Source organism: Mustela nivalis (assembly GCF_964662115.1).
Source record: "Mustela nivalis genome assembly, chromosome: 13".
Classification (NCBI taxonomy): Eukaryota; Metazoa; Chordata; class Mammalia; order Carnivora; family Mustelidae; genus Mustela; species Mustela nivalis.
Genome location: NC_139032.1, coordinates 24,418,722 through 24,445,391, shown reverse-complemented (window position 1 = coordinate 24,445,391; position 26,670 = coordinate 24,418,722). Strand labels below are relative to the sequence as shown.

The window sequence follows — 26,670 nt, the reverse complement described above, 5'->3', positions numbered from 1 at the left end:
AAAAACTGTAATAGTCTTTTAGTGTATGTGAGAGCTCCAGACAGAGGAGTTGCAAAGTACAGGACTAAATGGTTACTTAGTATTTCTTTCAGGTCTGTGATATTATGCAAAATACCTCACGGTTAGAATAGGCAAGTTTTTAATTGAGGCCAGGGAATGTCTACTTTGGGATATCAATATATTATTGGTTCATTTTCATCACTCATGAAATTTGTAGCAGATAATTTGTCATTAATAACTTAAATATTAATGTTTAAGAATAAATTACTTAAAAATGGGAGTTAAATTAAAGCTGCCCTTATGTGTAGTAAAATTGTTTTTCCTTTACTTGCATCGAAGCAGCAGAAGAGAGGATAGAATTAACATGGAGAATTGCTGACTCTGTCCATGGGAATGTGACAGTCCTGGGAGGACATGTTAGGAAACAGATAGAGGCTCAAAGGCCCTAAAAAGTAGATGCAAGAGATGACAAAATTAGATGGCCTTATACTCTTTCATACTCTGTCATCATTCCCTGGATGGAAAGTAATTTGCTACCTCATCCTTCCTTCTTAAAGTAGTTTTTGAGACTTGATTTCTAATATTTAACTACTTATCATGCATTTAATTATATATGTTAACAAGAGAGGAAAACCCATAAATAAGAAACCATACATCAAATCTTGCTTTCAGAATGAACTGTGGATTTCAGCTACTTGATCAGACTTTATACCTGAGTTGTTATTAAGTGCCAATATTGTTTGTATCTGATGTCTTCTCCCTTTATTAACAGCATACCTAGGATGGAAGTGAACAGGAGTGCAGGGGCATAGGGGTTGTCAACCTGTGGGAGAAGGAAATAAATTTTTAAAATTTGGTGTTTGGTCCCTGGACCGTTCAAGAACGGCAGTCTGTTAAAATATTGATGTGTGCATATGGTGTCATCTGTTCAGGATGTTCTAGTAATAGCCAATCTTTGAGACTCTGAGCTTCAAGTTTAAGAGAAACAGGAGATGAGAATGTGGTATTAAAGTAGTCTTTTTCCTCTTTAGAACTTTGATGCCTGTTTGTCTTTTGATTATTCAGTTTAATTATTCCCTTAATATTTTGCTGTGTTTTTGTGTTTTGCACATTTTGCACCATTATCTCAGGGCTGCTGGACCTGAAATTCAAGTACAAGTTGTTGAAATTTTTACATTTTTTAACAACACCTTAGCAATATATTGGAATATGGTATAATTTTCCTTATTTTCTTTTTTATGTTATTGCGTTTATTGATGTAAGTTAGGCATTGTGGTTTATATATACATTTTTCTTTCTTTCTTTTTTTTTTAAGGTTTATTTACTTATTTATGACAGACAGATCACAAGTAGATCGAGAGGCAGGTAGAGAGAGAGGAAAGGAAGCAGGCTCCCTATGGTCCTAGGACCCTGGGATCATGACTTGAGCCTATGGTAGAGGCTTTAACCCACTGAGCCACCCAGGCACCCTATATACATTTTTCCATCTATAACATGTTTAAATGCATTTTGAAGTATACAAATGAAAAGTATTTGTTGTTTCTATTATATAATTGTATATTAACTTTTTGTCTGTACATACATAATATTTCTTTTTTTTAAGATTATTTATTTATTTGACAGAGAGAGAGAGACAGTGGGAGTGAGAACACATGCAGGGGGAGTGGGAGAGGGAGAAGCAGGCTTCCTGCCACGAAGGGAGCACGATGTGGGGCTCAGTTACAGGACCCTGGGATCATGACCTGAGCTGAAGGCAGATGCCTAACGACTGAGCCACCCAAATGCCCTTATTCCTTTTTTATTATTATTAAATTCAATTAGCCAACATATAGTACACCATTAGTTTTTGATGTGTTCAATGATTCCTTAGTTGTGTATAATACCCAGTGCTCATCAGATCATGTGCCCTCCTTAATGCTATAACATTATTTTCAATGTGTATGTAGTCAAAGATATTTTTCCAGTGGCATTTGAAATTAAATTTTAATTTTCATTCTATTTTTCTTTGAATTTGATCAGTATACTTGATTAAGAAATCAGCTTCCCTTTTTTTTTTTCTGCATGAAATGAATGATTTTTGCTTTTACCTTTTAGGTAACAAACATACATTTAGGGTAGCTAAGGTTTGAGGATGGGAAAAACAGCAGGGAGTTCCCAGGTTGAATGTGTTAAATCCCTGAAGTAGCAAACACTGAAGCCTATGTAGAGACAGTTGTTTGGCACTAGCCTGGTACAAGCAGGTTTTTTTTTTTTTTTTTTAAGATTTTATTTATTTATTTGTCAGGGAGATAGAGAGAGTACAGGCAGGCAGAGTGGCAGGTAGAGGCCAAGGGAGAAGCAGGCTCCCTGTGGAGCAAGAAGCCAGATGTGGGACCGGATCCCAGGACCTGAGCCGAAGGCAGCCGCTTAACCAACTGAGCCACCCAGGCATCCCGGAAGGTTTTAACACGCAAATCCTGTTTTGTTGCTCTTGTTTTCCTGGTACCCAAACAAAACCAAGATAATCAATTGCACCCTGCCCACAACTGCTCAAAATGGGCCCTTAATTTAATAAAGAAAATAAAGACATTTTGCTTATTTGTTTTTTGAGAATCTGAGTTCTGTGCAAACACTCAGGCTAAGAGCAGGGGGAGGATAACAATATTTGTTAAGTGATGAGCATATGTCTAATATTTTACTAAATAATATCAAGTACAAAAGAAAATATTAACATTTCTATGAATAGTGATCTCCAGATAGGGTACACGTAGAAGGCAGTTGATAAATGTGGCATGTTTTCTATAGGATTGCCATTGTGCAACATTTGTGGTTATGGACCTCTTAAAAATCTATTAAAAGAATAATACATAGTCACACAAAATTTGTATGCAATTTCAGGGGGTGGGACCAAGAATCTCTAAAATAGAGAAGGACAATAATTTTAGGTCATCACTTCTTCATTATTTACTCAGAGAAGTCCTAGTTGAGGACATTTATTACTTTTTGTGTTTTCTCACAGCACCATTTATCTCACCTTAGATGTTCATGGCTATAAATCAACATTTATTAGTGTGATTATTTGCTTAATATATGTATCCTTAACTTGATTCTAAACTCCATGGGAGCAAAAGAAAATCCATACTTACTGTGTCTTTTTTTTCTTTAAATTAATTAATTAATTAATTAGACCAAGATCAAAAATAGGCAGAGAGGCAGGCTTGGGGGATGGGGGTGGAAGGAGGCTCCCTGCTGAGCAGACACCCGATGGGGGGCTTGATTCCAGGACCCTGAGATCATGACCCAAGCTTAGGCAGAAGCTTAAACCCACTGAGCCACCCACGTGCCTCCATACTTACTGTTTCATTCCCCATGGTGAGCACAGGTCTTGGGACATAGTAATCACATAAATATTTGTTGAATAACTCAACAAATGAATGTGGATGACATTAAATATAGAATTTGGAGAATACATCTAGGGTTATATGTGCTAGAATTGTTGAAACAAGTTTCATGGAGGAGGCAGCACCAGTTCAAACCATATTTATTGAGCACTTTTCATGGATAGGGCTTTGGGCTATGCATGGTATGGGAGTGATAGAGTTTGTTTTTGGAAGTTAGGAAGTTATGATAGTCGCAGAGGTCACTTGGGAAATAGCTTAAGGAGTAAGTATAATTGATGAGAAAACTAGCACATCTAGTACATGATGGATAATTGCAGAAAACATGGTGGGACCAAGTTATGAATTGTTTTTAGCAAGATGTCAGACAGGTTGGCTTCTTCATAAGCAGACCTTGTGATGAGGTTTTGTATCCAAGTGATATCTTAAGGAAGGTGCTACCTGATGAAACAAGAAAGGGAGTAAAGGGAAGGGGAAAAAAGCAAGGGGAAAAATCTAAACACACACACAGTGCGTGTTTGTGTGTGTGTGTGTGTGTGTGTGTGTGTGTGTGTGTGTGTGTGTTTATTTATGTAAAGTGTTTGTCTTAGACTGGTCTGCTAGGGAGCTCTGAAGTGTAAATTACACTACAGAATATGCCCAGATCCAGCCAAGGGAGCTAGGCAGTCGTACTCCTACATTTCTTAGGCATTGACTTAGAGCTGCCCCAGGGATATAAATCCCCAGGCCCCTTCTGTTTTCTCTGCAGGAACAAGGATGCAATAGCACTAGTCACACAAGGGCAGTCATCAGAAGAGTAGCATGTATTGATGGGCATTAGGAACAAATCACACCGAAGCCATGGGATGGTGCATAGAAAGGTCAAAGGAATGGGAGGGAATCTCAGGAGAGCACCTGCAGCATCTGCTCTGGGAGTCTTAGTTTGACTTAATAGGCAATAGAGATGCATTGAAGTGGTTCCCAAACCTGGCTGCACATTAGAAACACCCTAGAAACACCCAAGGAACCTTTAAAGAAAAATTAATATTTGGGCTCCATCCCAGATAAATTAAATCAGAACCTCTTTAGGTAGGATTTGGGCATCAGTGCTTTTTGAAAGCTCCTCCCTGGGATCAAAGGATGGACTTGAGTATAGGCTCCTGAGAAAGCATGTGGCAGGATGTAAGCAGTGTTTTAGGGAGCTAAATGGGCAGGGATTTATAGGCTGGATTGAAGGAAGAAAAAAACTGGAGTTGAGAGTGTTGATAAAAGGTCATGCTGTGGACTATAATTGTGGCAGTGAAAATGGAAGTAAAGGAACAAATTTAAGAGATATCTTAAGGAAATATCCAGGAAATGTAATAACATTGAATGTGAGGGCTTGAAGGGCAGAGGAGTCAAAGGTGGCTTGAAGACTTCCTGGGTAGGAGTCTTCTTTTGAAGCAATATTCACTGAAGTACTGTGATGCTCAGACTGTATGGAAAATTTTATCAGTCGAGTCCTTTGACATTTTCAGCTGGAAGAGGGAAGATGGTTATTATTAATGAGGAAGGTTGTCAGGGGACCTACATTATTCTTTGGTCACAGCTTAGAAATTGTGCTGACTGACTCAGGCTAAAAATGATTGTTAAATCATATTATCCTTAAAATAATAAAACTCAATATATCTTATGTGACCTGGGAAATCTGTTCCCATGGAACTTGCAGCTTGGGTATTTGGAAGATGGTGTTCATAACCTTCTATCATATTGTGCTAGTGTCAGTATTCTCATTGACAGTATTGGCATTTGTTAATTCTGCTATTATTATTGCTAAATATGTACATTTATAGACATCTGTCTTATCTTCTTAGTCATGAATTCTAAACCTTGACATAACACATTATTAGACATATCATTAACATTTTATGCTTTTTAAAAATGTGGTGAGATGCCTCTTCTGTTTGTGGAGAAATGTGAACAACTTTTCTCTCTTGACACAAAAATTATGTAAGCACTTGAAGTTTAAATATCTTGCCTTAATTGTGTGATATTTCTTTATAAGTATACAACAACAAAAAAATAGTCACAGCTACTAGTGCCACTCTTTTTGTATAATATTTTATTAACATATCACATGAGGAATCCAAGAACATAGAAAAATAAGGACTATTACCCCAATTTACATTTGTAATAGTTGAGGCCAGTTTAGTGACTTGACCATGGTTGCTTAATACAGAAAGTGGTGGGAAGGAAGCATGAAATCAGCACTTTTGTTTCCCAACTCAAATCTCTATTCTTTATGCACTTCTCCCTCACTCTAGAACCCTGGAAAATGATTTTCCTTAGTTCTGCTTTTCCTAAGTAGTGATCATATATTTGATTATCTTACTTCCCAAATCTGAGCTGGGACCTTTAATTTGGAGCCACAGCAGTGGCAACAATAACAGATCTTTCTCTGATACTGTCTCTTAGTTGCCAGAGATTGTGCTTGGCATTTTATAAGCATTTTCTCTAATCTTCTTACTAATCCTAAGTAGTAATATAGTAGATAAGTAATAACCTAAGTTTATAAATAAGAAAATGGATTGTTTTGTCAAAGGGTGTGTGTGTGTGTATGTGTGTGTGTGTGTTAGCTTGTCCCCAAACCTTTTATGCAGTTTAGCTTCACTAACTTTAGGAATACGAGTGCTGCACAGTTACCCCCAAGACCATTTGAAGGTTTAATTATTTACAGTCATTTTACACTGACTTTGGTTTGGGGATTATTGAATAATGCATTATTGAGTTTAATTGAGTCAGCCTCTCTGACGGAAGATACTAAAGGCCGAATGAAACAAAAACTGAAATGTGCTGTGCAACATGTACGGAACTGAGTGAGTGTGAAAGAACGTTAAGGTCTCTATCTGCGTTCATGGAAGCCAAACACATTTTCTTTTAAAGGTTTTATTTATTTGACAGAGAGCACACAATCAGGGGAGCTGCAGGCAGAGGGAGTGGGGGAATCAGGCTCCACATGGAGCAAGGAGCCAGATGCGGAGCTTGATCCCAGAACCCTCAGATCATGGCCTGAGCTGAGGGTGATTACTTAGCCGACTGAGCCACCCAGGTGTCCCAGGCAAACACACTGTATATGAAAGCTGGATCTGAGGACCTATGTGATCCTGAGTGTAAATGTCAGGGTACAAGCAAAAACTCCAGGTAGCCTTGCAGACTTTCAAGGCACAGACCTGGTAAGACGAAAGCCAATTTCTCAAACAGTGAAGCGGGACCCAGGTAATATATGAATTATACATGGAATGACAGAAAATTTCATAATTTTCATAAGTGATGAAAAGGAGTAGGAAAATAGGATGGCAGACCTGAAGGACCAGGAGGATGGAGGGGTCTTCTGAGCTAGTAGGTGGGGAGGGGCTCTGGACACACCTTGTTCAACTCTCCCCTCCCTCACCCTCAGAAACTCTTTGTGACCGTGCTCTGTGATGTAAGCCTGGGGACGATATATATTCAGCGTGTGCACAATATAGGGTGTCTTGTGATTCAGACGATGAAGTTCCAACACTGGAATGTTCTCTCATTTCTGAATAGCGATACTAAACCATGTCTGAGCTCTGGCTCAACATGTTGGGAATTGGATCCCAACTTCACCTTCCTGTGTGGTTTGGGATTGCTCCTTCTGTTCCTGTGCTACCTGGTGGGGATTCCATTTCCAAATTGGAAAAGCAAAATTACCCAAAAGGTAAGAAAACCTTGGGGAGGGGAGGAACTCAACATAGATTATTACGGTTTCCATTTCTAATCCCAAATCTTATTCCTTTTTTTTTTTTTTTAGACTTTATTTAAGACAAAGGAAGAGAGCAGAAGTGGGGTAGAGGGGCAGAGGGAGAGAGAAACAGGGAGTGCAATGTGGAGCTAGATCCCAAGACCCTGGAACCCTGACCTGACCCCAAGGCAGACACTTAACCAACTGAGCCATCCAGGAGCCCTAATCCCAGGTTTTAAAAGGAGTTTGGTAGAGTGGGAGAAGCACCTAAAATGGGAAGTCTTAAGAGAACAGACATTCACTCCTCTAGGAAAAGAGGCCTGGCAGGGGTAAGTGTTAAGAAAGAACTAAGGTTTCTACTTGAAACTACAGTCTATCTGGGTATGGTGGTGGTTCTTGGATAAAATCCCAAACTCAGGGATTCTGTAGTCCTGGATTGGGTTATTTTGAGAGGATGGGGTCTGTGTAAGAGAACAAAGTTTCCCAGCACTCGACCATATCAAGTCACATTCCCAAGTCCAGCATCACTTGATCAAGCCTTCCTTCATGCTGAGATGATCAGAACACTGCTAAACCTCTGAGAAGACAGTGAGGTCGGAGCTATGACCTAGTTTACAGGGTCCTACCTGAGGCAGCACAGGTGTGACTGTTGGGCTTCCTTTTCTATGTCCTCAATGAACAAAGGACTTCGGATTGTGGACCTCCTAGACAAAGTCGTCCCCTGGATTTTCCAAAGAGTAAATATTGACAACATTTTATCACCTTTAAAACTGAAAAAAGCAAGGAACACAAAGTTCTACTAAAGTCCTAGAATTCTTGCATAAACGATGTTTCCATTTCTGAGAGAAGAGTAAGACATGGTTCCCAACCCCCCTCATTTTCATTTTTCTTCTAGCATCAGGGCAGAGCCAAGAGGAGGAGGAAAGGAGAGACACTGGAAGGTAAGGTTCTGCCTATTCCACCTGAGCTCTCTCCAAGGCTGATGCTTGCTGCCCTCTCCATGAGGGCCCGGTCCATGAACTCTGAGGATGCGAGCTGCTAGATACATTCCCTCAGAGGAGAGGCTCATGGAAATGTAGCCAGAGTGCAAAACCCTTCTCAGATCCCTGCTCTGACCATTATTGAGCATGAAGCAGTGATGGATCTGGACAACGAGTGCTTCCCACTAGGTGGCCGTGTGAGATGACAAGAGTCAGAACTTTTGTCTCCTGACTTTGTGAAAGCTCTCTGACATCATGGACCTTCAGGAGTCTTCCCTGACCTCTCTGCTTCACAGAGGTGGTCTGATCATCACATGGATAATTTACATGAAAGTACTTTATACAGGAAGCTAGATTACTAACCAGCTTCACATCACTGGCCATTTGCCCTCATCTATTGATTGTTGGGGCTTTCAGAGTCCAACATCCCAAGGCTGTCCTATAAGGGGACTCCTGGATTAATACCTATGTTTCTACTTTCACTATATAACTCAGTCTCCTGTTTCCCCAGATGGCAGATGGTACCAACGGGAAGTGGAGGAGACCCGGAAGCTGATCTCTATTTTAAGAAGGTGACCAGTTTTCCCCCTTGATCCTATTGCCTCTTAGAGCAGGTTTTATGCAATTGCAGGATTCACTGCAGTCTGTCAGAGCCATGGGGTGGGGGTAGCCATAGGAACAGATATTGGGGTGAATGGTACTGAGTACACTGTCAGTTCATTAAAGTGGGGCATTGTGAAGGGATAGCAGGATTCAGGTGGCCCCTCCCTTGTCAGGTCTGCATGGCCGCCTCCCCTTGTTCTGGTCCTGGCTGCAGTTTTTTACCTCCTGTCTCCTGCAGCCCCCTCGGCCGGCATCATGATACCATCCACTTTCGTCAACTGTTATGTCCAGACCCCTCCTGTGAGATAAGTAACAGCACATTTGCTGAGATCAAACGGCTGCTGTTCCTGCAGGCACTGGAAGATTCTACTTCCTTGGCTTCCACAGCTCCTGTGACGACTTCATCATTCACTCTCTCCACTGACTTCTCAGCAGTCCCTCCAGGAGAGCTAATACCAGCTTCGCTGCCTGAGTCTTCCCCACCACCTGCCTCCATCTTCTCACCTAACCCAGTGATCCCTGTGGCTGATTTCTTTCCACCCTCACCACCGGGTGATTCTGTGCCACCAGAGCCCTTTCCTTCCTTGGATTCCAAATTCCCAATGGACCATTTCCCAGCCCAGCCCCCTGCCTTTCCACCTCCTGTCCCACCCCATCATGCTCATTCAGTGGACCGTAGCGTCCAAACAGAGACAGTGTCCCTAAATACCCTTTCCCAAGATGTCAGCCCCTTTCCGCAGTTGTGGGAACAGTGTCCATATCCTACCACCTTGGAGGAGGGCCATTTACAGCAAACCCCCATCCAGTTTGAGGTTTCCAAACTCTGCATAATGAGTCCTTCCCTGCTGCGGATGCCTCAGATAACATCTCGAATGCCTCCCCAGAGCAGGAATCCCCAGGAGTTCCCCATCTACTTCCTCCATCCATGCCTGAGAACCTGCCTCAACTCCTGCCTCAAACCCAGCCCCTACCCATCCCTCATGTCCAGCCCCAGGCCCATCTGGTCCTCTAGCCTAATCAGCATCTGTGGAGTGTGTTTTCACAGACCTCACAATGTATCCAACCATCTCACATCAAAAGAAATCCAACAACTGGAATGGAACGTGTTGCAGAAGGTACAGAAACGTGTGTGGGGTTTACCCACTATAGTCCAAAGATCCCAGGAGGACTACTGTTCTGCGTCTAACCCTTGTTTCAGCCACAAGGCCACCAAGGCCCAAGTTGTAATCTCTGTCACTCCTGGGAAGTTTCCTCTGAATGAAGAGCTTCGGAGAAAACTAGAGTCTCATCTTCAAAAGAGGCTCATCCTACACCAGAGGGGCCTAACCCGCAGGATCTATGAGCCTCTAGCACTGACTCTTCCACAGCAACTGAGTCTCAGCGCCATGGTGGACGCTCGGGGATCTCTAATAAGAGTCTGATCAGAAGGAGTAGGTCAAAAAGCGTGTATGTGGAGCTCCCAGAAATTCTGCTAGAGGACATTTCCTGCAAAGATGACCTGGAAAAGGATCAGGGACACAACCCAGCAAATGATATGGGATATGGTTCTGACCAAGAACATAGCCGATCTGTGAAAAATTCCATGGTGTCTGTAGAGACTACAGGACAGAGACAACTTGATAAACTTGTGAAGACTGTGCATAATTAATGGCATTCCATGGAGCAGACATCACTTGTTTCTAAGAAATACCAGAATGAAATAAAAGAGGGAAGTTTGCCACCATCACAGGTTGAGGAAGACTCCCTGAATACTTCCAGGAGCTTCCCCTTGTTACACCTACGGCAGCACAGATGCTGGAAGACCATATTAAAAGGCTTAATAAGAGGGTGACTTGGGGCCTTCCCCCTAGGGTCCTTGAATCCATACAGTGCTTTAAATCAAAAGAGTTTAATGGAAGCTTGACATCTCTCTGTGGACACAAAGCAGGAACAGCCAATTCAGCCCCCATCCCCAATCATCCTTTCCCTGCCACCTCAACTGCGGGCAAGGAGGAACAAAGAATTTTGAGGCCATTAGCCTCTAATATAACCCATCAGACTCCTACATCTGTCAAACGTGACTCCATAGGCAACAGATGGCCCCCAAGGCCGCCTAAAAGGCAAGGTGCGCTCAGATGGCCTCCAAGGCTGCCTATAAGGCAAGGTGTGCTCACATGGGAGCCAAAGGTCAAAAGTGCAAAGGCCGATGCTGGAAGAGGACAGTAACCAGGCATAAAGGGGAAGAAGCCATAACCTGGTGGTGTGCCCACAGAGTAAATATTTCTCTAGTAACATGTTGTCTGTTCTGTGTACTGTTTTGGGAGCAATGGTTTTGGGCAAATCAGTTCAGCCGTTATTGATTGCTTCCTTCATCTTCTAAAAGGTTACCAATCTCCTGGACCTCTTGGGAAATATGTATCATGTGCCCCCGAAAGCCCCCAAAGCCCATTCTCCCTCTGATGGGCTCTCTCTCCTGTCCCATGACTTAGCCTTCCTGAAAATATACAGTAGCTCACACCTCTCCCCTCACTGAATGTTTTACACCCTTTACAGTAAGTCTTCTATATCGGAGGAGGATCAAATACAGGTATAGTTTTCAGAAAATATTGATTAAGACACTGTTGTGTTAGCTTAATCATGACTTAGAAGTCAGTGATCAGAGGATCCCACAGGTGGATGAACTCTGAATGGGAGTGTTTTTGGGGGATGGGGTGTTGTTCTTGGGCTGGTTGGGGGTGTTTCTTCAGGCTGCTGGACTGAGGATGTTTTTTGCAGAATAAGAGCATCACTTAGCTGTTATTCATATGAATGTTGACAAGGCAGCTGCCACCTTCCAGGATAAGACACCTTTGAAGAAATGAAAAAGTGAAAGAGAAACCTTGCTGGTAGAACAAAAGTTTATTTCTACTCATCCCCTTCTCAGGACCTGTCCCACTCCTCTCCTTCCTCAGTCTGATCCAGGCACCACCACTTTGTGGCAGACTGGAATCTGGCAGCCTACCGATGCCTTATACCAAAAAGGCATGGCTCTGTTCCTTGAGTATGCAAGCAATACCTGCAGGCTGTCAGGCATGGCATCCCCTTTGGGGGAAGGTGATCTTGGTGCCTGCCTTCCATCCACACTCGATGACAATATATAAGATACGGCCTTTACTATGGCTAGGATGGCGGTTTGCCACCTTCAATATTCACGGCCTTAGTGGAGCCATGGTAGCTCTTCCCCAGAACACGTGCAACTTATGAACCAGAGGTGAGTTCTAGACTGTGTACCAGGATACAGATGTTTGGGGGCTTATCATGGAACTCCATGGAATGCTTTACTTTGGGGGGAGGGCATGATGGCACATATTCCCACACTTAAAACAGGGCTCTGGACGGAAGGCAACTCCACCTCAGACTGGGACTCAAAATGGGGTGAGTGTGCTAGAGAACACCTGAGGTAGTCTTCTGGACAGTCTCAGGATGCTCAGTGCTAAAACAAAAAACCAGATGTCCATGACCTCTCTCACTACCACTCTTATAGCTTCCCATTCAAGTTATCATTGACCCTACACTATCTGAATGTTGGGGGTCACAGATAGAATGCAGATTTGATGTGGTGGAGGCCCTGAGGGGGACAATAGGTGGGATGGGGCCCCAGGCAGGGAACCTGAAGAGGTGGTGAGGGGGTACACGCTGATCTTATATCTATGCGGACAGACCAGCCAATAACCCATCCTTGTGGTTCCTACATAATCTCATTTTATAGTCCATTATGGTCAATCCAGTGTTCTTCCCACCACCCTGTAGAGCTTATTACTGGGAATACTTCTGGCATCAGAATACTATAGTCTGACATTCTGTTCTCTTGCCTCATGGCCCTGTCCTTCCAGCTTATATGTCTCTTAATTTTTCTACTCACATCATTCACCTTCCTCTTCTTGCCTATCCAGCAAGGCCTTGTTATTCCTTTCCTCACTGATTGCCACCAGTCCAGCATAGGAAATAGAGTTGATGGTACTGTAATAGTGTTATCTGGTGACATGTGGTAGCTGCAGTTGTGGTGAGCACAGCACAGCATAGAGTTGCATACCTGACACTAATGTGATACTGCATCAGCCATTCTTCAATTAAAAACAAAACAAAACAGGCTCCAGTACAAGTGGACCCCATCTAAACTCCTGCCCTCCTTACTGTCTGGCAAAATCTTGTCTCTCTGCCTTTTTTTTTTTTTTTTTTAAGAAATGCCTTTCTATATGTAACTGATCACTGTTGGATTAAATCTCCCATGTCAAAACTGAGTCTACTGGTGCCACATGAAATTCAGCCCCAGCACTACCCGGAAATTATTATTCATTCCACAAATACTTATCTAAGACCTACTAATGTGAGCAAAATAAATGGAGTTAGGTCAATATTTCCTTAGTACATTCTTTCCCCAGTTTCTCAGACCTAATTTATTTTACCTTATTTTTAATTTCATTTGAGAGAGAGAGCAGAAGCACAATCAGGGGTACTGGCAGAAGTAGAGGGAGAAGCAGTTTTCTGCCAAGCAAGGAGCAGGACTCAATCCCAGGACACCATGGCCATCACCTGAACCGAAGGCAGATTCTAAACTGACCGAGACACCCAGGTGGCCCTCAGATCTATTTCAAATTTCCTTTACTTTCTTCAAACTTAGGCCATCTTCGCATCCAGCACATCCAGCACATCCAACACAGCTCACAGAGGAACAAGAAAGCAGTGATAGAGCTTCTCACAAAACAAAACAAAATGAAATCCTTCCAAAAAAATATCCCCATTCTTCTTTTCCTCTTCCTTCCTGTTATATGGAAAGAGGTTTCCTTCCCAGTCTCAAAGGAAATATATTTTCTGAAATGTCTTTATTGAGATAGAGCTAAGTTCTTGTCTTGATGGACTAATCTACCCTTGTCAGGTCTCCTTCTGACTCCTCCCTGTCCTTATGAGGCACTCAACATCTCTTTGAAAATGATTTTTACTAGAGAAATGTTTAAACATGTACAAGAGCACATAGAACAATATAACTTCCCACATATCCATTACCAAACTTGTTCTGTTATCATTGGGTGGGTGTGATACACTGTGATTAAAGTGCAAAATCCCCTTTAAAACACCTTGCCATCCATCTCTGAGACATATGCTATGTATCCACGTCGAAGCTCTCACGTTTCTTTGGTATTTATCACCTGTGCTACACACTTATTCAAAACAGATGTATGCAGCATTTGTGATGAAAAGGCACTGGGCTTTGAGGCTTTGGCAATTAATTTTGCTCTGCCTTAAAGTCAACCCTGAGGAGCAATTTGGGTGAATTCCTCAAACACACAGAAGAAGTAATCTTAATTCAGGGCAGAATTTCACTGTCCCTTAATCACTCGGTAACTGTAATATTCCAAAAGCATAGAAGAACACCGTCTATGTTTTTGAAGGCTTGACATTGTGTGTTTTCAAATATTTAGAAGAAAAATTTGTCATGTTACTTTTCAAATAAACTACTGTGTTTCCCCTATAATGGAGTAGATAAAATACTCCCCTCTTTCCCAAAATGCCATTAAAAATAAAAAATTAGATGAAAACTGCTCAATATCATTAACCATCAGGAAAATGCAAATCAAAATCAATATTTACTAAAACTTCACACCTACAATGATGGTTAAAATCAAAAAGAATACAAATGTTGGTGGGAATGAAAAATGGTACAGCTATTTTGGAAAACAGTGTGGCAGTTGATCAAACCTCTGTCTGCCATTCCCCCTGATATGCTCTATCCCTCTCTCTGACAAATAACAAAAATCTCAAAAGAAAAAAAATATATATACCAGATGTTATGTAACAAAAACAAGGGTTTTATTTTGTATATGTTAAGTTTAAGCTTCCTTTTTGATATCTAATGTAAATATAGAAGTAACCTTTCAATACTCAACACTGGAGTGCAGAGAAGTCTAGCCTGATCAGCACAATGCATCGTATTTAAAGATATAAACAGGGGGGCGTCTGATCAGCACAATGCATCGTATTTAAAGATATAAACAGGGGGGCGTCTGGGTGGCTCAGTGGGTTAAAGCCTCTGCCTTCGGCTCAGGTCATGATTCCAGGGTCTTGGGATTGAGCCCCGAATCGGGCTTTCTGCTCTACATGGAGTCTGCTTCCTCCCTCTCTCTCTCTCTGCCTGCCTTACTGCCTACTTGTGATCTCAGTCTGTCAAATAAATAGTTTCTGGGGCACCTGGGTGGCTCAATGGGTTAAGCCTCTGCCTTCAGCTCAGGTCATGATCTCAGGGTCCTGGGATTAAGCCCCGCATGGGGATCTCTGCTCCTCGGGGAGTCTGCCTCTCCCTCTCTCTCTGCCTACCTCTCTGCTTGTGATCTCTCTCTCTGTCACATAAATAAATGAAATCTTAAAAAAAAAAAAGACAGTTTCATATCAAATAATTCATTTCCCTCATTTGAAGTGTAACTATGATTACCTCCTGAGATGTCAAATTAAGATTTTGCTTCTCCTGACAATGATAACACAGTAGTATAAATACCTACAAATATGAAATTAGAGTTTTAACTGCATTTGACATTTTTCAAAAGGATATATGTAGATTAAACTATCAAATAAAACTCAATCATATATGCTTTCATGATTACTGCCCTTGGAACAACCCAAGTCAGAGACAGGAAAAACTAATATTGGTCTACCAAATATCACTAGAGTTTCCTCTTTTAAGAATAATAGGAGCCTTGTTAAATGTCAATTACCCTGTAATTAAAATAATAATAATAATGGCAGACAGATTTCTCACTATTGGAGAAGGGGATTACAGATATGGAAGGGAAAAAACTAAAATTAACCCTGAAGTTTGGGTTTGACTGGAAGTGGAGATATTAGTGTAAACTCATAGTTTTTAATGTATATAGATATAGGATAAATATAGATGTATATTATGTGTGTGTGTGTGTGTGTATACACCGAGAAGGCATGGGGGTAATAATACTCCAGTAACAATGAACACACTTAGCACTCTTAGCACCCATATATTGGCTTCTCAATACTGTACTCCAGCAAACAGAACCAGGATATCTTAGAGAAATGGCTGATTCTAGGACTGGTGCCGGGAAAATACCAGATGGTCTTGACATATGGTGCTAAATAAGAAAATAAAAAAATGTTCAAAGAATGATAGAGATATGTCAAAAGTACCCAGAAGTTAATCTTAGGGGTTTCCACTATCTAATCCTGTGACAATAGGAACATCAAAATAAATATTGATAATAACAGACTATAATCCTCTAAATAAGATAGAAAACCATGAGCCCATATGAATAGAAATGAATAAAGAATGAAAAGTTTGATGAATAAAAAGACATATACATAACTTCAAAGAACCCACCACAAAATAGTAATCACAAAGAAAAAAGTATAAAAGTCTGGCACACAACACCTTAATCAGTGATTAAACTGAGCATTATGAGTAGTAGGATTGATATTGATAAATATTGATATGTTGATAGGACAAAATCAGAAATTAGCCTTACTTGTGTGCTACCCCTACCAAAGGCTTAAAGTCTGAAACTAAATATATGGGAACATCAAACAAATCCAAACTGAAAGATATGCTATAAAATTAATAGTTACTAATATTAAGAATTTATGGCCATCAAGCATCAGCTGAGGAACTCTCCCAAACTAAAAGAGACTATTTTTCATTACAAAACTTTTTAATATTTTTTTACCATGTGCATTACTTCCTATTCAAAAGTTTATCCATTAAAAATTTTAAGTAAACAAATACAATTTGATAACTAAAGAGTTTGACCCAGAAATTACATTTCTAGGTATATACTCTAGAGAATAACTTGAAAACATTCACACGGAAGCATATACAAAGGTGTTCATGGGAGCATTGTTTATAATAATGAAAAATAGGAAACAAATGTGCAGCAATACAAAAAAATAAACCGTTGATTATCCATTTAAAGAAATACTATGCAGCAGTTAAAAGGAATGAGGTAAATCTACATGCACTATTATATGTAGATTGACAAGATATCTGTTGAATTAAAAAAAATGCTCCTGAGCAATGTCCATAATATGACACCTTTTTAAGTGAAATAAACAACTATTCATATTTTAGGTCTATGCATAGCACAGAATGTATACCAGCCTGATGACAGTGATAGTGCTTACCTCCTAGGAATGGGTGATCTGTAGGAGTCTTTAAGCTTATGGATACTGTTTTAATTTTTTTTTATTTTCTTTAAATACTGTTTCAATTTTTTAATTTAGATAATTTAATCACACATTACTTACATTTTTAAAAATAATTAAAAGAAATAATTTAAAATAAAACTGACCTAAAGTAGCTTGCATTCTATTTTGGGAATATATTGAAAAATGATAAGTCTAGTGCTTCTCTTCTGTCAAGCATACCTTTCCATCCATTCACTTGATCTTTCAAATACTATATTCTCACTTCGTGTTATCTCATGGAGCAATCAACCCAATGCCATTCTGATCATAGAGGTGGGTCCACAACCTTGTCTGGCCCATCAATACCTCTATCCCTATGACCACATTTTTGGTTCAGGAATTAGCAAATATTCATATCAGTATTAATTTTTTTTAATTTAAGCTACTTTGGGTTAGATTTCTACCCACTTGTATCCAAGTATTTCTGGCAAATATAGAGAGACATACATTTAAACAAATATAGTCAACAGAATAAAACAAGTAAAAGAGAAACAATAAAAAAAAGACAGACACTATATGAAGTGGCATATTATTTAAGATAGACTATTATATGTTAAAGATACATATGATGAACCATAAATTTACCACAAAAAAACACAGAGCTAATAAGACCAAATAATAAATGATAAACAAAATATTCAATACAAATAAGGAATGAAATATATGAAAGAATTACAAATGACACAAAGAACAAAGAACAAATGAATACCAAAAAAAAAAAAAAAAAGATTCAAACCCAACTAAATCAATAATCACATTATACATAAACAGCCTACATTAGTTTTCTATTGCTGCCATAACAAATTACCACAAACTTAGTGTCTTGAAACAATACAAATTAATTCTCTTACAGTTATGAACAACAGAAGTCTGGTACAAGTCTCATCAGGCTAAAACCGAGATCTGCACGATGTATTATTCCTTCCTGGAGACTCTCTGAAACTGTTTCCTTGCTAATTCAAGTTGTTTAAAGAATTAAGACTCCTACAATTGCAGGAAAAAAAAAAAAGACTATTTCTTTTCTATCAGCTGAGGGCTGTTATTGCTTCTAATAATTACCTGAAAGCTTTAGCTCATGGTTGCCTTCCCCCATTTCCAAAGCCGGCAATAGAGGATCAAAGACTCTCAAATTTTGAATTTCTCTTGCCTCTCCTCCTGTCTTCAAATCAACCTGATTTCTGCTGGGAAAAGTTCTCAGATATTAAGGACTCACACTGGACCCACATGGCATTCCAAGATATACCCATTTTAAGACAGCTGATAAACAATCTTAATTCCATCTGAAAACTTAATTACCTTATATCATATAAGGTAACATATTCATAGGTTCCAGGGATTAGGACATGATCATCTCTTGGGGGCCACTATTCCACCTACCACCAGTTTAAACATTCACTAAAAGACAGAAACTTGGGGTGCCTGGGGATCAGTCAGTTGGGTGTCCAACTCTTAATTTCAGATAGGGTCATGGTCTCAGGACTGCAGGATCAAACCCTGCATCAGGCTCTGCACTGGGCTGGGAGCCTGCTTAAGATTCTCTCTCTCCCTCTCCCTCTGCCCCTTCCTCCACCTCTCTCCTCCTCTCTTTAAAAAAAAAAAATCAAAACTAACACACTTCAAATATTAAGAAACACTCTAAATTTGTTTAAAAAAAAAAAACAAAAAGATAAATGATCCTAATCAAAACAAAGCTGGGAAGAGAAGAGTGATGCAAAACAGTAGACTAGGACTCCAGGAGGCTTTGAAAAGTTCTCCCATACACCAGAGAATCTAGAAGCCACAGACATATACACGATAGGACAATGTACTGAAAAGACCTGAGAGAACACTACTCTTTCACCAGTAGCTAATCTTTAGGCTCAGCAAAAACAAGAAGGGAGTGCTCCAGCACACAGCCAATCTGCAAAGATCTAGAGTCTTTTCTTTCCTCTTTTTTTCTTTTCTCCCCAGTCATTTAAGAAAATCTCTGACAAACCACTACCTGAGCACTAAGCTAAAAAACAGACTTCACCCACACACAACAAAGAATAGTCTGAAAACTGACATACTTAATAACAAGGTTTCAAAATATATAAAGAAAGAAACACCACTTCAAGGAGAAATAGATAAATCCACAATTACAGTCAAAGATTTCAATAGCCTTCTCTAAGTAAGTGACTGAAAAGACAAACAAAAAATCAGTTTGGACATAGAATACTTGAACACACTGTCAATCAATTTGACATAATTAACGTTCATACAATACTCCACACAAGAGAAAAATGTACAAGATTAACCAAGACAAAACACGTTCTGTATGGAGACATAAATAAATCACACACACACACACACACACACACACACACATTACCAAATAAATTTAAACTCTTCAAATTGGAAAAAGTATGTACTTCTACCACAGGGAATTTTTTTAAATCAGTATCAGAAAAATCTGTGAAAAATCCACCAAATATTTGGAAATTAAATAAAAACTTCTAAATAACCCATGGACCAAAGAATAAATCAAAAGGGAAATTAAAAATACTTTGAACAGAATGAAAACAAAACATAACACACTGAAATTTCCAAGATGTACTTAAAGCAGTATTAAGAGAAAAATTCATAGCACTAGATGTCTTTATAAGAGAAGTCTCAAACCAGTGACCTGCGGTTCTATCTTAAGCAACTACAAAAAAGAAGTGCAAATTAAACCCAAAGTAGGTTAAAAAAAAAAAAAAGAAGAAAGAAAGAAATAATAAAAGCCAGAGAAGAAATCCACGAAATAGAAAACACATAACAAAAAAAGTGGAGAAAAATCAACTAAACCAAAAGCTAGTTCTCTGAAAAGATTTTTAAAAATTTAATAAAGCTCCAGCCAATATGGCTGGAGAAAGAAGTTGCAAAACTGGAAAGGGAGAAAACTAGGATGAACCCTGTGGTGTTAGATTATAACTAGAGTATTGGTGTGAACTCACAACTTTCAACACATGTAGAGATGAGAAAAATAAATTAGTATTTAAATGTGTGAAAGTGTGTGTGTCTGCATATATATACATATTCCTTAACTCTATTTATTGAGACAGTCAACAAACAGCAACATCCTAATAATAATGAACACATCTAGCAAACTGACGTTGGCTTCTGAATACCATTTTCCATTAAAGAAATCAAGAACTGAAGGATTATGCAAGGAAAAGTATACAATCAGCTTGAAACATCTTTTGTGTCAGAAAGTAAAAAATGCTTGAGATAAATCAAAAGAATACAACAGTCAGACTGAGGTAATCAGCTAAAACTGACAATTTGGGCACCAAAATAAATGAACAGTAGCAGACTGAATTGAATCAACTAGAAACCAATAGTCTGTATTGATATAAGTAGCACAGAAATTAATTAATTGATTGATGTGGAATGAGACACTTTGTTTTGGAATGGGGTATTTAATGGGGTATTTAATGAGAGTTTTGACTCAGGAGAATGGGAACATCTATTACTAATATAACTAAAATTAATTACCAAAATATAGCTCATGACCTGAAGGATCTTATAATCTCTTTGGGGAACGTACTATACTGTGAGAGTTCTAGGATTTCTCTGCGCAACATATTTTTCCAGCTTCTCCACGAAGTAACTGACTAGCTACAATAGAGAAGAATGTAAAGTGGCTCTTGTGTTTCTTGCTTGGATTTTCAGGTGCTACTGAAACTGGAACTGTATGGGGAAGGGAAGGTTAGAGATAAAGGAAGACAACAGGTTCAGTCTGTAAGATCTGATAAAGGAGGTTCAGCAAGCATTTGGTTTCACTGGCTTGACACTCAGAGGACAGTCTACTGCTGAATCAGCTAACCACATGAGGACACAGCTCATCTAAGGAAGCAGGAGAAAGAAAAAAGCATTTGGCCTAGGGCAGAATCCAGGGTTACTCGGACATAGGAAAAGCTTGACGCTGTTTGGAACAGGAGGGTTTATAAATAAGTACAATTATGACCAAACATGGCAAGCCAAAATAGTAAAATTTCAGAAGTTAGAAACTAACAAAATGTCAACAAAAAGCAGTTGAATATTCTAGCACTTAAAAGAATGTTATCATAAAAACGTTATGAAAGTTTATAATGACTTAAAAATGCTAATGATAGTGTTTTTCAGTTAAAATATATATTATTTAAGCAGTATTAAAAGTAGACATAGTGGGGCACCTGGATGGCTCAGTGGGTTAACGCTTCTGCCTTCCCCTTGGGTCATGATCCCAGGGTCCTGGGACGGAGCCCCACGTCCAGCTCTCTGCTTAGCAGGGAGCCTGCTTCCATTGCTCTCTCTCTCTGCCTGCTCTCTGCCTGCTTGTGATCTCTGTCAAATAAATATATTAATTTTTTTTAAAGTAGACATAATAAAATCTCAAAGAAGATGCACCAGAAAGTTAACAGTAATTGTTTTGAAGGTGGGAATCTACGAGGTTTATTTTAGCTTCACCTATCTTTCAAATTCACATTTAATACTTTCTAATAGTAGAATTAGTCACAATTGGGATTCTCTTCCACCTCTTACAATGATAATCATGGTGACACTTCCTAACACAGAACCAGGACACAAAGTGGCATGAATGCATCAATGCCCGCAATGTAAGACAATTACCTGAGTGTTTCTAATCAAAGACTCGTAGTCCCGCCTGCTGGAGAGGTGCGCGTCCTGCTATCCTGGTTCAGGCAAGGCGTGACAAAGGGCTCTGCCTCTAGCCTGTCCATAATGCCTCGATGACCTATACCTGAGGCTCCCACAAACCATTCCTACTGAACTCACCGCTAGGTCCCCGTGGTTGAAGCTCTTGTTGGCTTGTTTGAAAACTGGCGAACTGCGAACCTCCTTCCAGTTCCGGGTTCTGCAGCGAATCAGAAATGATGACTGTTAATTGAGTGTCTGAACTCACATCTTGACGTCTCACTGTCCCGACCAGTGCAGGCACTTGCAAGGCACTAGGCTCTCCGGGGGCCGGAAGTCCACGAGGTCACCACAGGCGCCCCAAACCCTTCAGTAACATCAACCCTTAACACGACTCTAAATGTTTCACTTCATTCCACGTCCCAGGGCCACCCCTGTCAGATATTATTATCTCTGCAAACAATAGATGAGATCTGAGCCAGGCTTCTTGTACAAGGGCAGGCAGCTGGTACAAGGTGAAGTCTTAACAGGGGTCCATACGGCCGCCCTATTCATTACTAGGATCACCTCAGCAAGTTCCATCCAGTGACCTCCGCAAAGGGCGCTCGCGTGGCTCGCTGAGGCACGTTCTCGGAGACCGTTAGGCATGGAGCGGCCTCTAGAGCCAACAGCCAGGATGGAAAAGGCCAACTGTGGGAAGGGTCCTTCTGGGCAGAAGGGTAGGTCGTTCGGACACCCAGAAGTTCTCCGTCAAAATCTGACTTTGGGGCAAATCAAAACTCGATTTTCAGAAGTGATGGAGACAGGATCCAGAAGACCGAGGTGAAATGCTTAACAGTCAGACGGTACAGCACCGCCGCCATGAAAAAGCCAAACACCACAGCCTCCTCAGCCCCGCACCTAGATGGGCTCACTCTGGACATGGTCCGCCCCCGCGTATGCGTTGCCCTGAACGTTATCCCGCGCTGGCACGGTTTGCCCTGGATATAGTCACCACGCCAAGTGTGGCTCGACCTCCACATTGCCCTGCGCCTACCTGGACGTGTCCCGTCCCTGAGCGTGGCTCACCCTGGGGTAATACCGCCACTGGGTGTGGCTTTCCCGAGAGGAAGCCCGCCCCTGGATGCAGTCCCCTTCAGGACGCGAACCGCCGCAGGGTGTGGCGTACGTAGCCTGTACGTAGCCACACCCCCAGGTGCGACTTGCCCTGTGCGTGGCTCCGCCCCCAGAGCAGGCTGGTCAGAACCTCTCCTTAGAAATCCCTTCTGCTACTGGCTCTTCTGTCTGGGAGTTTCTGAACTCTGCTGGCGTGCCAGACTGTATTGAGGTAAATATGTTCTCAGTTTTTGAGAAAAGTAGACGATAAAGCCAAATATTCAAGCAGTGGAAAAAAGTGCTGTAATTTGGGAAGCAAGGACAGATCCCCGAGGAAAACCTTTCAGTATAATAGGAAGGAAAGAGAAAAGAGGGATAGATGTTCACGTGTTGATATTGTTACTCTTTTGAAGTCTTTTGATGATGAAAAGTTCTGGTGACCTTTTATTCCCCTGCCGTGGTCCAGCACATCCGCTCAACGAATGAGGTGACGAGAAATTCTAGAAAAGTGAAATCATTTTGAACGCTTAGGTAAGAGAATTGACTAAAGAACAATCATATGAGGTCGGCCAAGACAGGGAGCTTTGTTTCCTTCACTGGTGTGCCCCTAATGCTTCGAAGAATGCCTAGTGTACATTAAACACTGAAGGAACTAATGGGTTGTTTTCACGGATTGTTGAAGCTAATACTATACAACATTTATGGTGGCATCAACACAATTACTTGTGTTGATTTTATCCTACATGAATCACCCCTTTATTAGAATACAGGTCTAAAAAAGACACAACTGCCTTTTGCCTGGCCTGACAGATGAAAGGCGAATGAAAAGCTGTCAGAAGTAGAGCTCTTAGATGGAGAGGAGCAGGGAGCTGGGGGAATTGGAGGGGGAGACAAACCATGAGACACTGTGGACTCTGAGGAACTAACAGAGGGTTTTGGAGGGGAAGGCGGTGGGAGGTTGGGTGAGGCTGGTGGTGGGTATTATGGAGGGCACGTATTGCATGGAGCACTGGGTGTGGTGCATAAACAAAGAATTTTGTAACACTGAAAAATTTAAAAAATGAATAAAAATTTAAAGAAAAAATAGAGTTCTTTAGGTTTGGAATTAAGTGACGAACAATGAAGTTTTCCTTGGAGAGTGAGGAAATGAGACAAACCAGTCTAGATGGATAGGGAGATGTGTACAGTGCCTTGTAGTTCCTAAGTTGAAGAATTGGCGTACTGAGGGCATAAGCTGAAAGGATGAACTTGGTGGAATGTCAGACTGTCTTTTCAGATGGCAGAAGTGTTCCTGGTGATAAGTTCTAGGACATGGCCATAACTAAACTGGAATGGAAGTAAAGGGTTCAAGGATGAGAAGGGGTGAACAGTGAGAGACCAGATTATTGGACGGTCTATCCACATGGGTGTGGGGGACTCTGACTGATTCCTCCTCCTTCAGGTTCTTCTCCTTGACCCCAGCCCATCCCACCTTCCGGAATCAGCATTTCCTGCAACCCCAAGCTTTAGTCATGGCATAACTCTGGACAAGAAAGCATAAATGAGGCAGAGAAAGTGGTCTGGAGTAGACATCTGTTTTATTTTTGATACCTAGCATTCAATCACCTTCTGGAAACAGTCTCTTTATTGATCTCTAGGGAACTAACCACATTCTCAGTCTTAGTCTATGGGCAGGTAGAGTTGTCTTTCCCTAACACTCCTCTTTTGAGAATGCATCTATAAATCAGTATTGGCCAAAAGATGATATTATGCTTTTGACAACAGTGATTGGTCAGGGATAGGCATGTGACAAAACTGGAGCCAGTAAGGCACAGTGGGATTTTCTGCAGGGACTACTGAGAGACACAACCACTTGTAGCTACACTTAAAGTTTGGAAGATACACTTAAAGCTACAAAATATGGACAGAAAGTCAGTCCAGAATGCCAAGAAGTAGATAGAAAGTGAATCTTGAAGGCATCAATTGAGCCCCAGCATGAAACCTTGTACTTTAGGCCAGCTTTATTCCCAGACTTTTTCAAGTACCTAAGTCAATAGATTCTCATTTTTAAGTCAGGTATGTTATATTTCCTGTCTTTTACATCTAAATAATTCCTCGCAGTATAAGGGGGTTCTCCATCACTGTCTCCCTCTTTCATGCTAGCCCTCTAAATATATATTATGTTCTCTGTCCTTCAGGTTGCCCTTCTATGAGAGGGGATTAAGAAATCTGCATTGAGATTGCAGCCCAAGAAAGCAGAGCAGTGAGAGACCTTAATTTTGTCTGGTGGCAGGAATTCAGCTAGATAGCTATAAAAATCATTCTGAACACCTGTGAAATCAAGGGGAGTTCAAAGAAAAGAATACCTGCAACTCATCAGATAGAAAAGTGACCGTGTTCTGCCAGGTAGGAGATGGAAAGGAGGGAATCCGAGGCGATATATGGGAAGATAAGCCATGGGGGGAGGGGAGGGAGCCTCCATCAGCTGGCTACAGGCTAGTGATAGAGTAGCAGAGCACAGAATCAGAACTTTTAGAAGGCAGCTCCTGTGAGGGATGTCCTTGCCTGAAGGACTCCTAGGTGCCAAAGCAGGCAGAATCCTCGCTGGGGCAGTGGGTCTCAGGATTCCCGGGATCACAGAAAGAACAGGGGTGCCTGAGTGTGGCAGACTTCCCAGGCATCGGAGCCTTCAAGGCATAGGTATGTGGAAAATATCCCAAAATGGGAGTATGTGCTCTAAGATCCCTAGTACTGCCTTTTCCAACAGTTGAGTGACACATTCTCTCTGATGTTCAAACTACGAGAATTAAATTTGAAATGATAGCACTATATTAAATATATTAACAAGAACAGAAATTAAACCTTGCAACCTATAGGTTCCTTCCTGTATAACGTTAGCTAGGTCTACAGAAGCTGAAGGTTACTTCTACACACCTGTGGTCTGGAGCTAGGTCAAAATAGAGAGACTGCGGTAGAGCTGGATGAGTCATATTACACCCTGCCTGCCCCTGCCCCCAGTTTGAATACTGGTAAGTCAGGTGGTTCTCAGGGTTTATTTTACTTAACCATTCAGGATAAACCCAAACTACCTTTACCTCTCTATGTCATCTTTCCTTCCTTCTTCGGATGCTCCAGTCTCTTTGATGGTTACTTCCCAGGTGCCACTTCATTTAGCCATTAAGCAATTTTGACCTTGATGACTTGGACATGAATGAGGACAAAGATCCAACTTGGCATGTTTGGAGACTTTTGCACCAGCAAACTGAGGAAAGTGTCCAAAAAGAAACCCTTGCATTAGGAAGACTTCTGAGAAGACTCCAATCATCCCTACTTCTGATGTTCACACACTTGTGTAATTACACCTCCCCTTAAGCATAGGCTGGACTTAGTGATTTGCCTCTGAGTGATAGAATAAAGGAAAGGTTATAGGATATCATTTCCATTACTGGTTTCCAAAACATTGTAACTTCTATCTTGTTTGCAAACTCTCTCCTTGCTTTGATGAAGTAAGCTGCCATGCTGGAGAAGCCCACTTGATAAGGAACCAGCCAGCCCCAGCCAAGAGCCAGCAAGGTACTAAAGATCTCATTCCAATAGACTTTGACGAACTGTATCCTGCCAGCAACTATGTGAATGAGTACAGGAGTTGGTCCTTCCCCAGTCAAGCCTCTAGATGAGAATGTAGTAGCCTCAGCTGACACCTTAATTGCAGCCTTGAAGCAGAGAATCCAGGATCCAGGTAGGCCTCACCCAAATTTCTGACCCACAATAGCCATAAGATAATAAGTATGTATTTTTTTAACCCACTAAATTTTGGAATATCCATTACACAGCAATAGATAATTAATGTACACCTCAATTACTGTAACCTTGGGGTAAAATGTTGCATGTCTGGGAAGGTGCATCATATAGGAGGACAATGTCCCTGGCAACATCCCTGAGGGCACTGTCTTCATGCTCAAAGACTATCCCATATATTCATCTGTTGAAATCGTATCATTGGGCCTGAGTAACCTCCAGGAGGTGAGGCCTAGCTGACATAGTATCCTACCTGACAAATAGT

General features: G+C 40.9%; 1 protein-coding gene and 2 long non-coding RNA genes across 5 annotated transcripts in view; 2 read left to right on the top strand and 1 right to left on the bottom strand.

Moving 5' to 3' along the window:
* Positions 1 to 11,391, top strand: part of LOC309846294 (spermatogenesis-associated protein 31D3-like) — a 45,638-nt gene extending 34,247 nt beyond the window's left edge. Inside the window, exon 5 of the mRNA XM_082695176.1 lies at positions 8,855 to 11,391. Within this exon, the coding sequence (XP_082551302.1) occupies positions 8,855 to 10,102 (1,248 nt within the window). The 3' untranslated portion in view covers positions 10,103 to 11,391. The remainder of the gene's footprint in view (positions 1 to 8,854) is intronic.
* LOC309846395 lies at positions 287 to 9,512 on the bottom strand. 2 transcript variants are annotated; one of them, XR_014301910.1, is made up of 3 exons: positions 9,082 to 9,512; positions 7,725 to 7,905; positions 287 to 823 (listed from the first exon to the last, which is right to left on the bottom strand). It is a non-coding gene; the product is annotated as an uncharacterized lncRNA (long non-coding RNA). The 2 variants fall into 2 exon arrangements; XR_014301911.1 differs by having other exon boundaries at positions 7,725 to 7,819; positions 9,107 to 9,509.
* A 10,361-nt stretch (positions 11,392 to 21,752) lies between the features above and the next one.
* LOC309846388 overlaps positions 21,753 to 26,670 on the top strand; it is a 28,881-nt gene continuing 23,963 nt past the window's right edge. For both annotated transcript variants that reach the window (XR_014301889.1, XR_014301890.1), the window contains exons 1-3: positions 21,753 to 23,159; positions 24,806 to 25,013; positions 26,115 to 26,346. This is a non-coding gene — a long non-coding RNA (uncharacterized lncRNA). The remainder of the gene's footprint in view (positions 23,160 to 24,805; positions 25,014 to 26,114; positions 26,347 to 26,670) is intronic.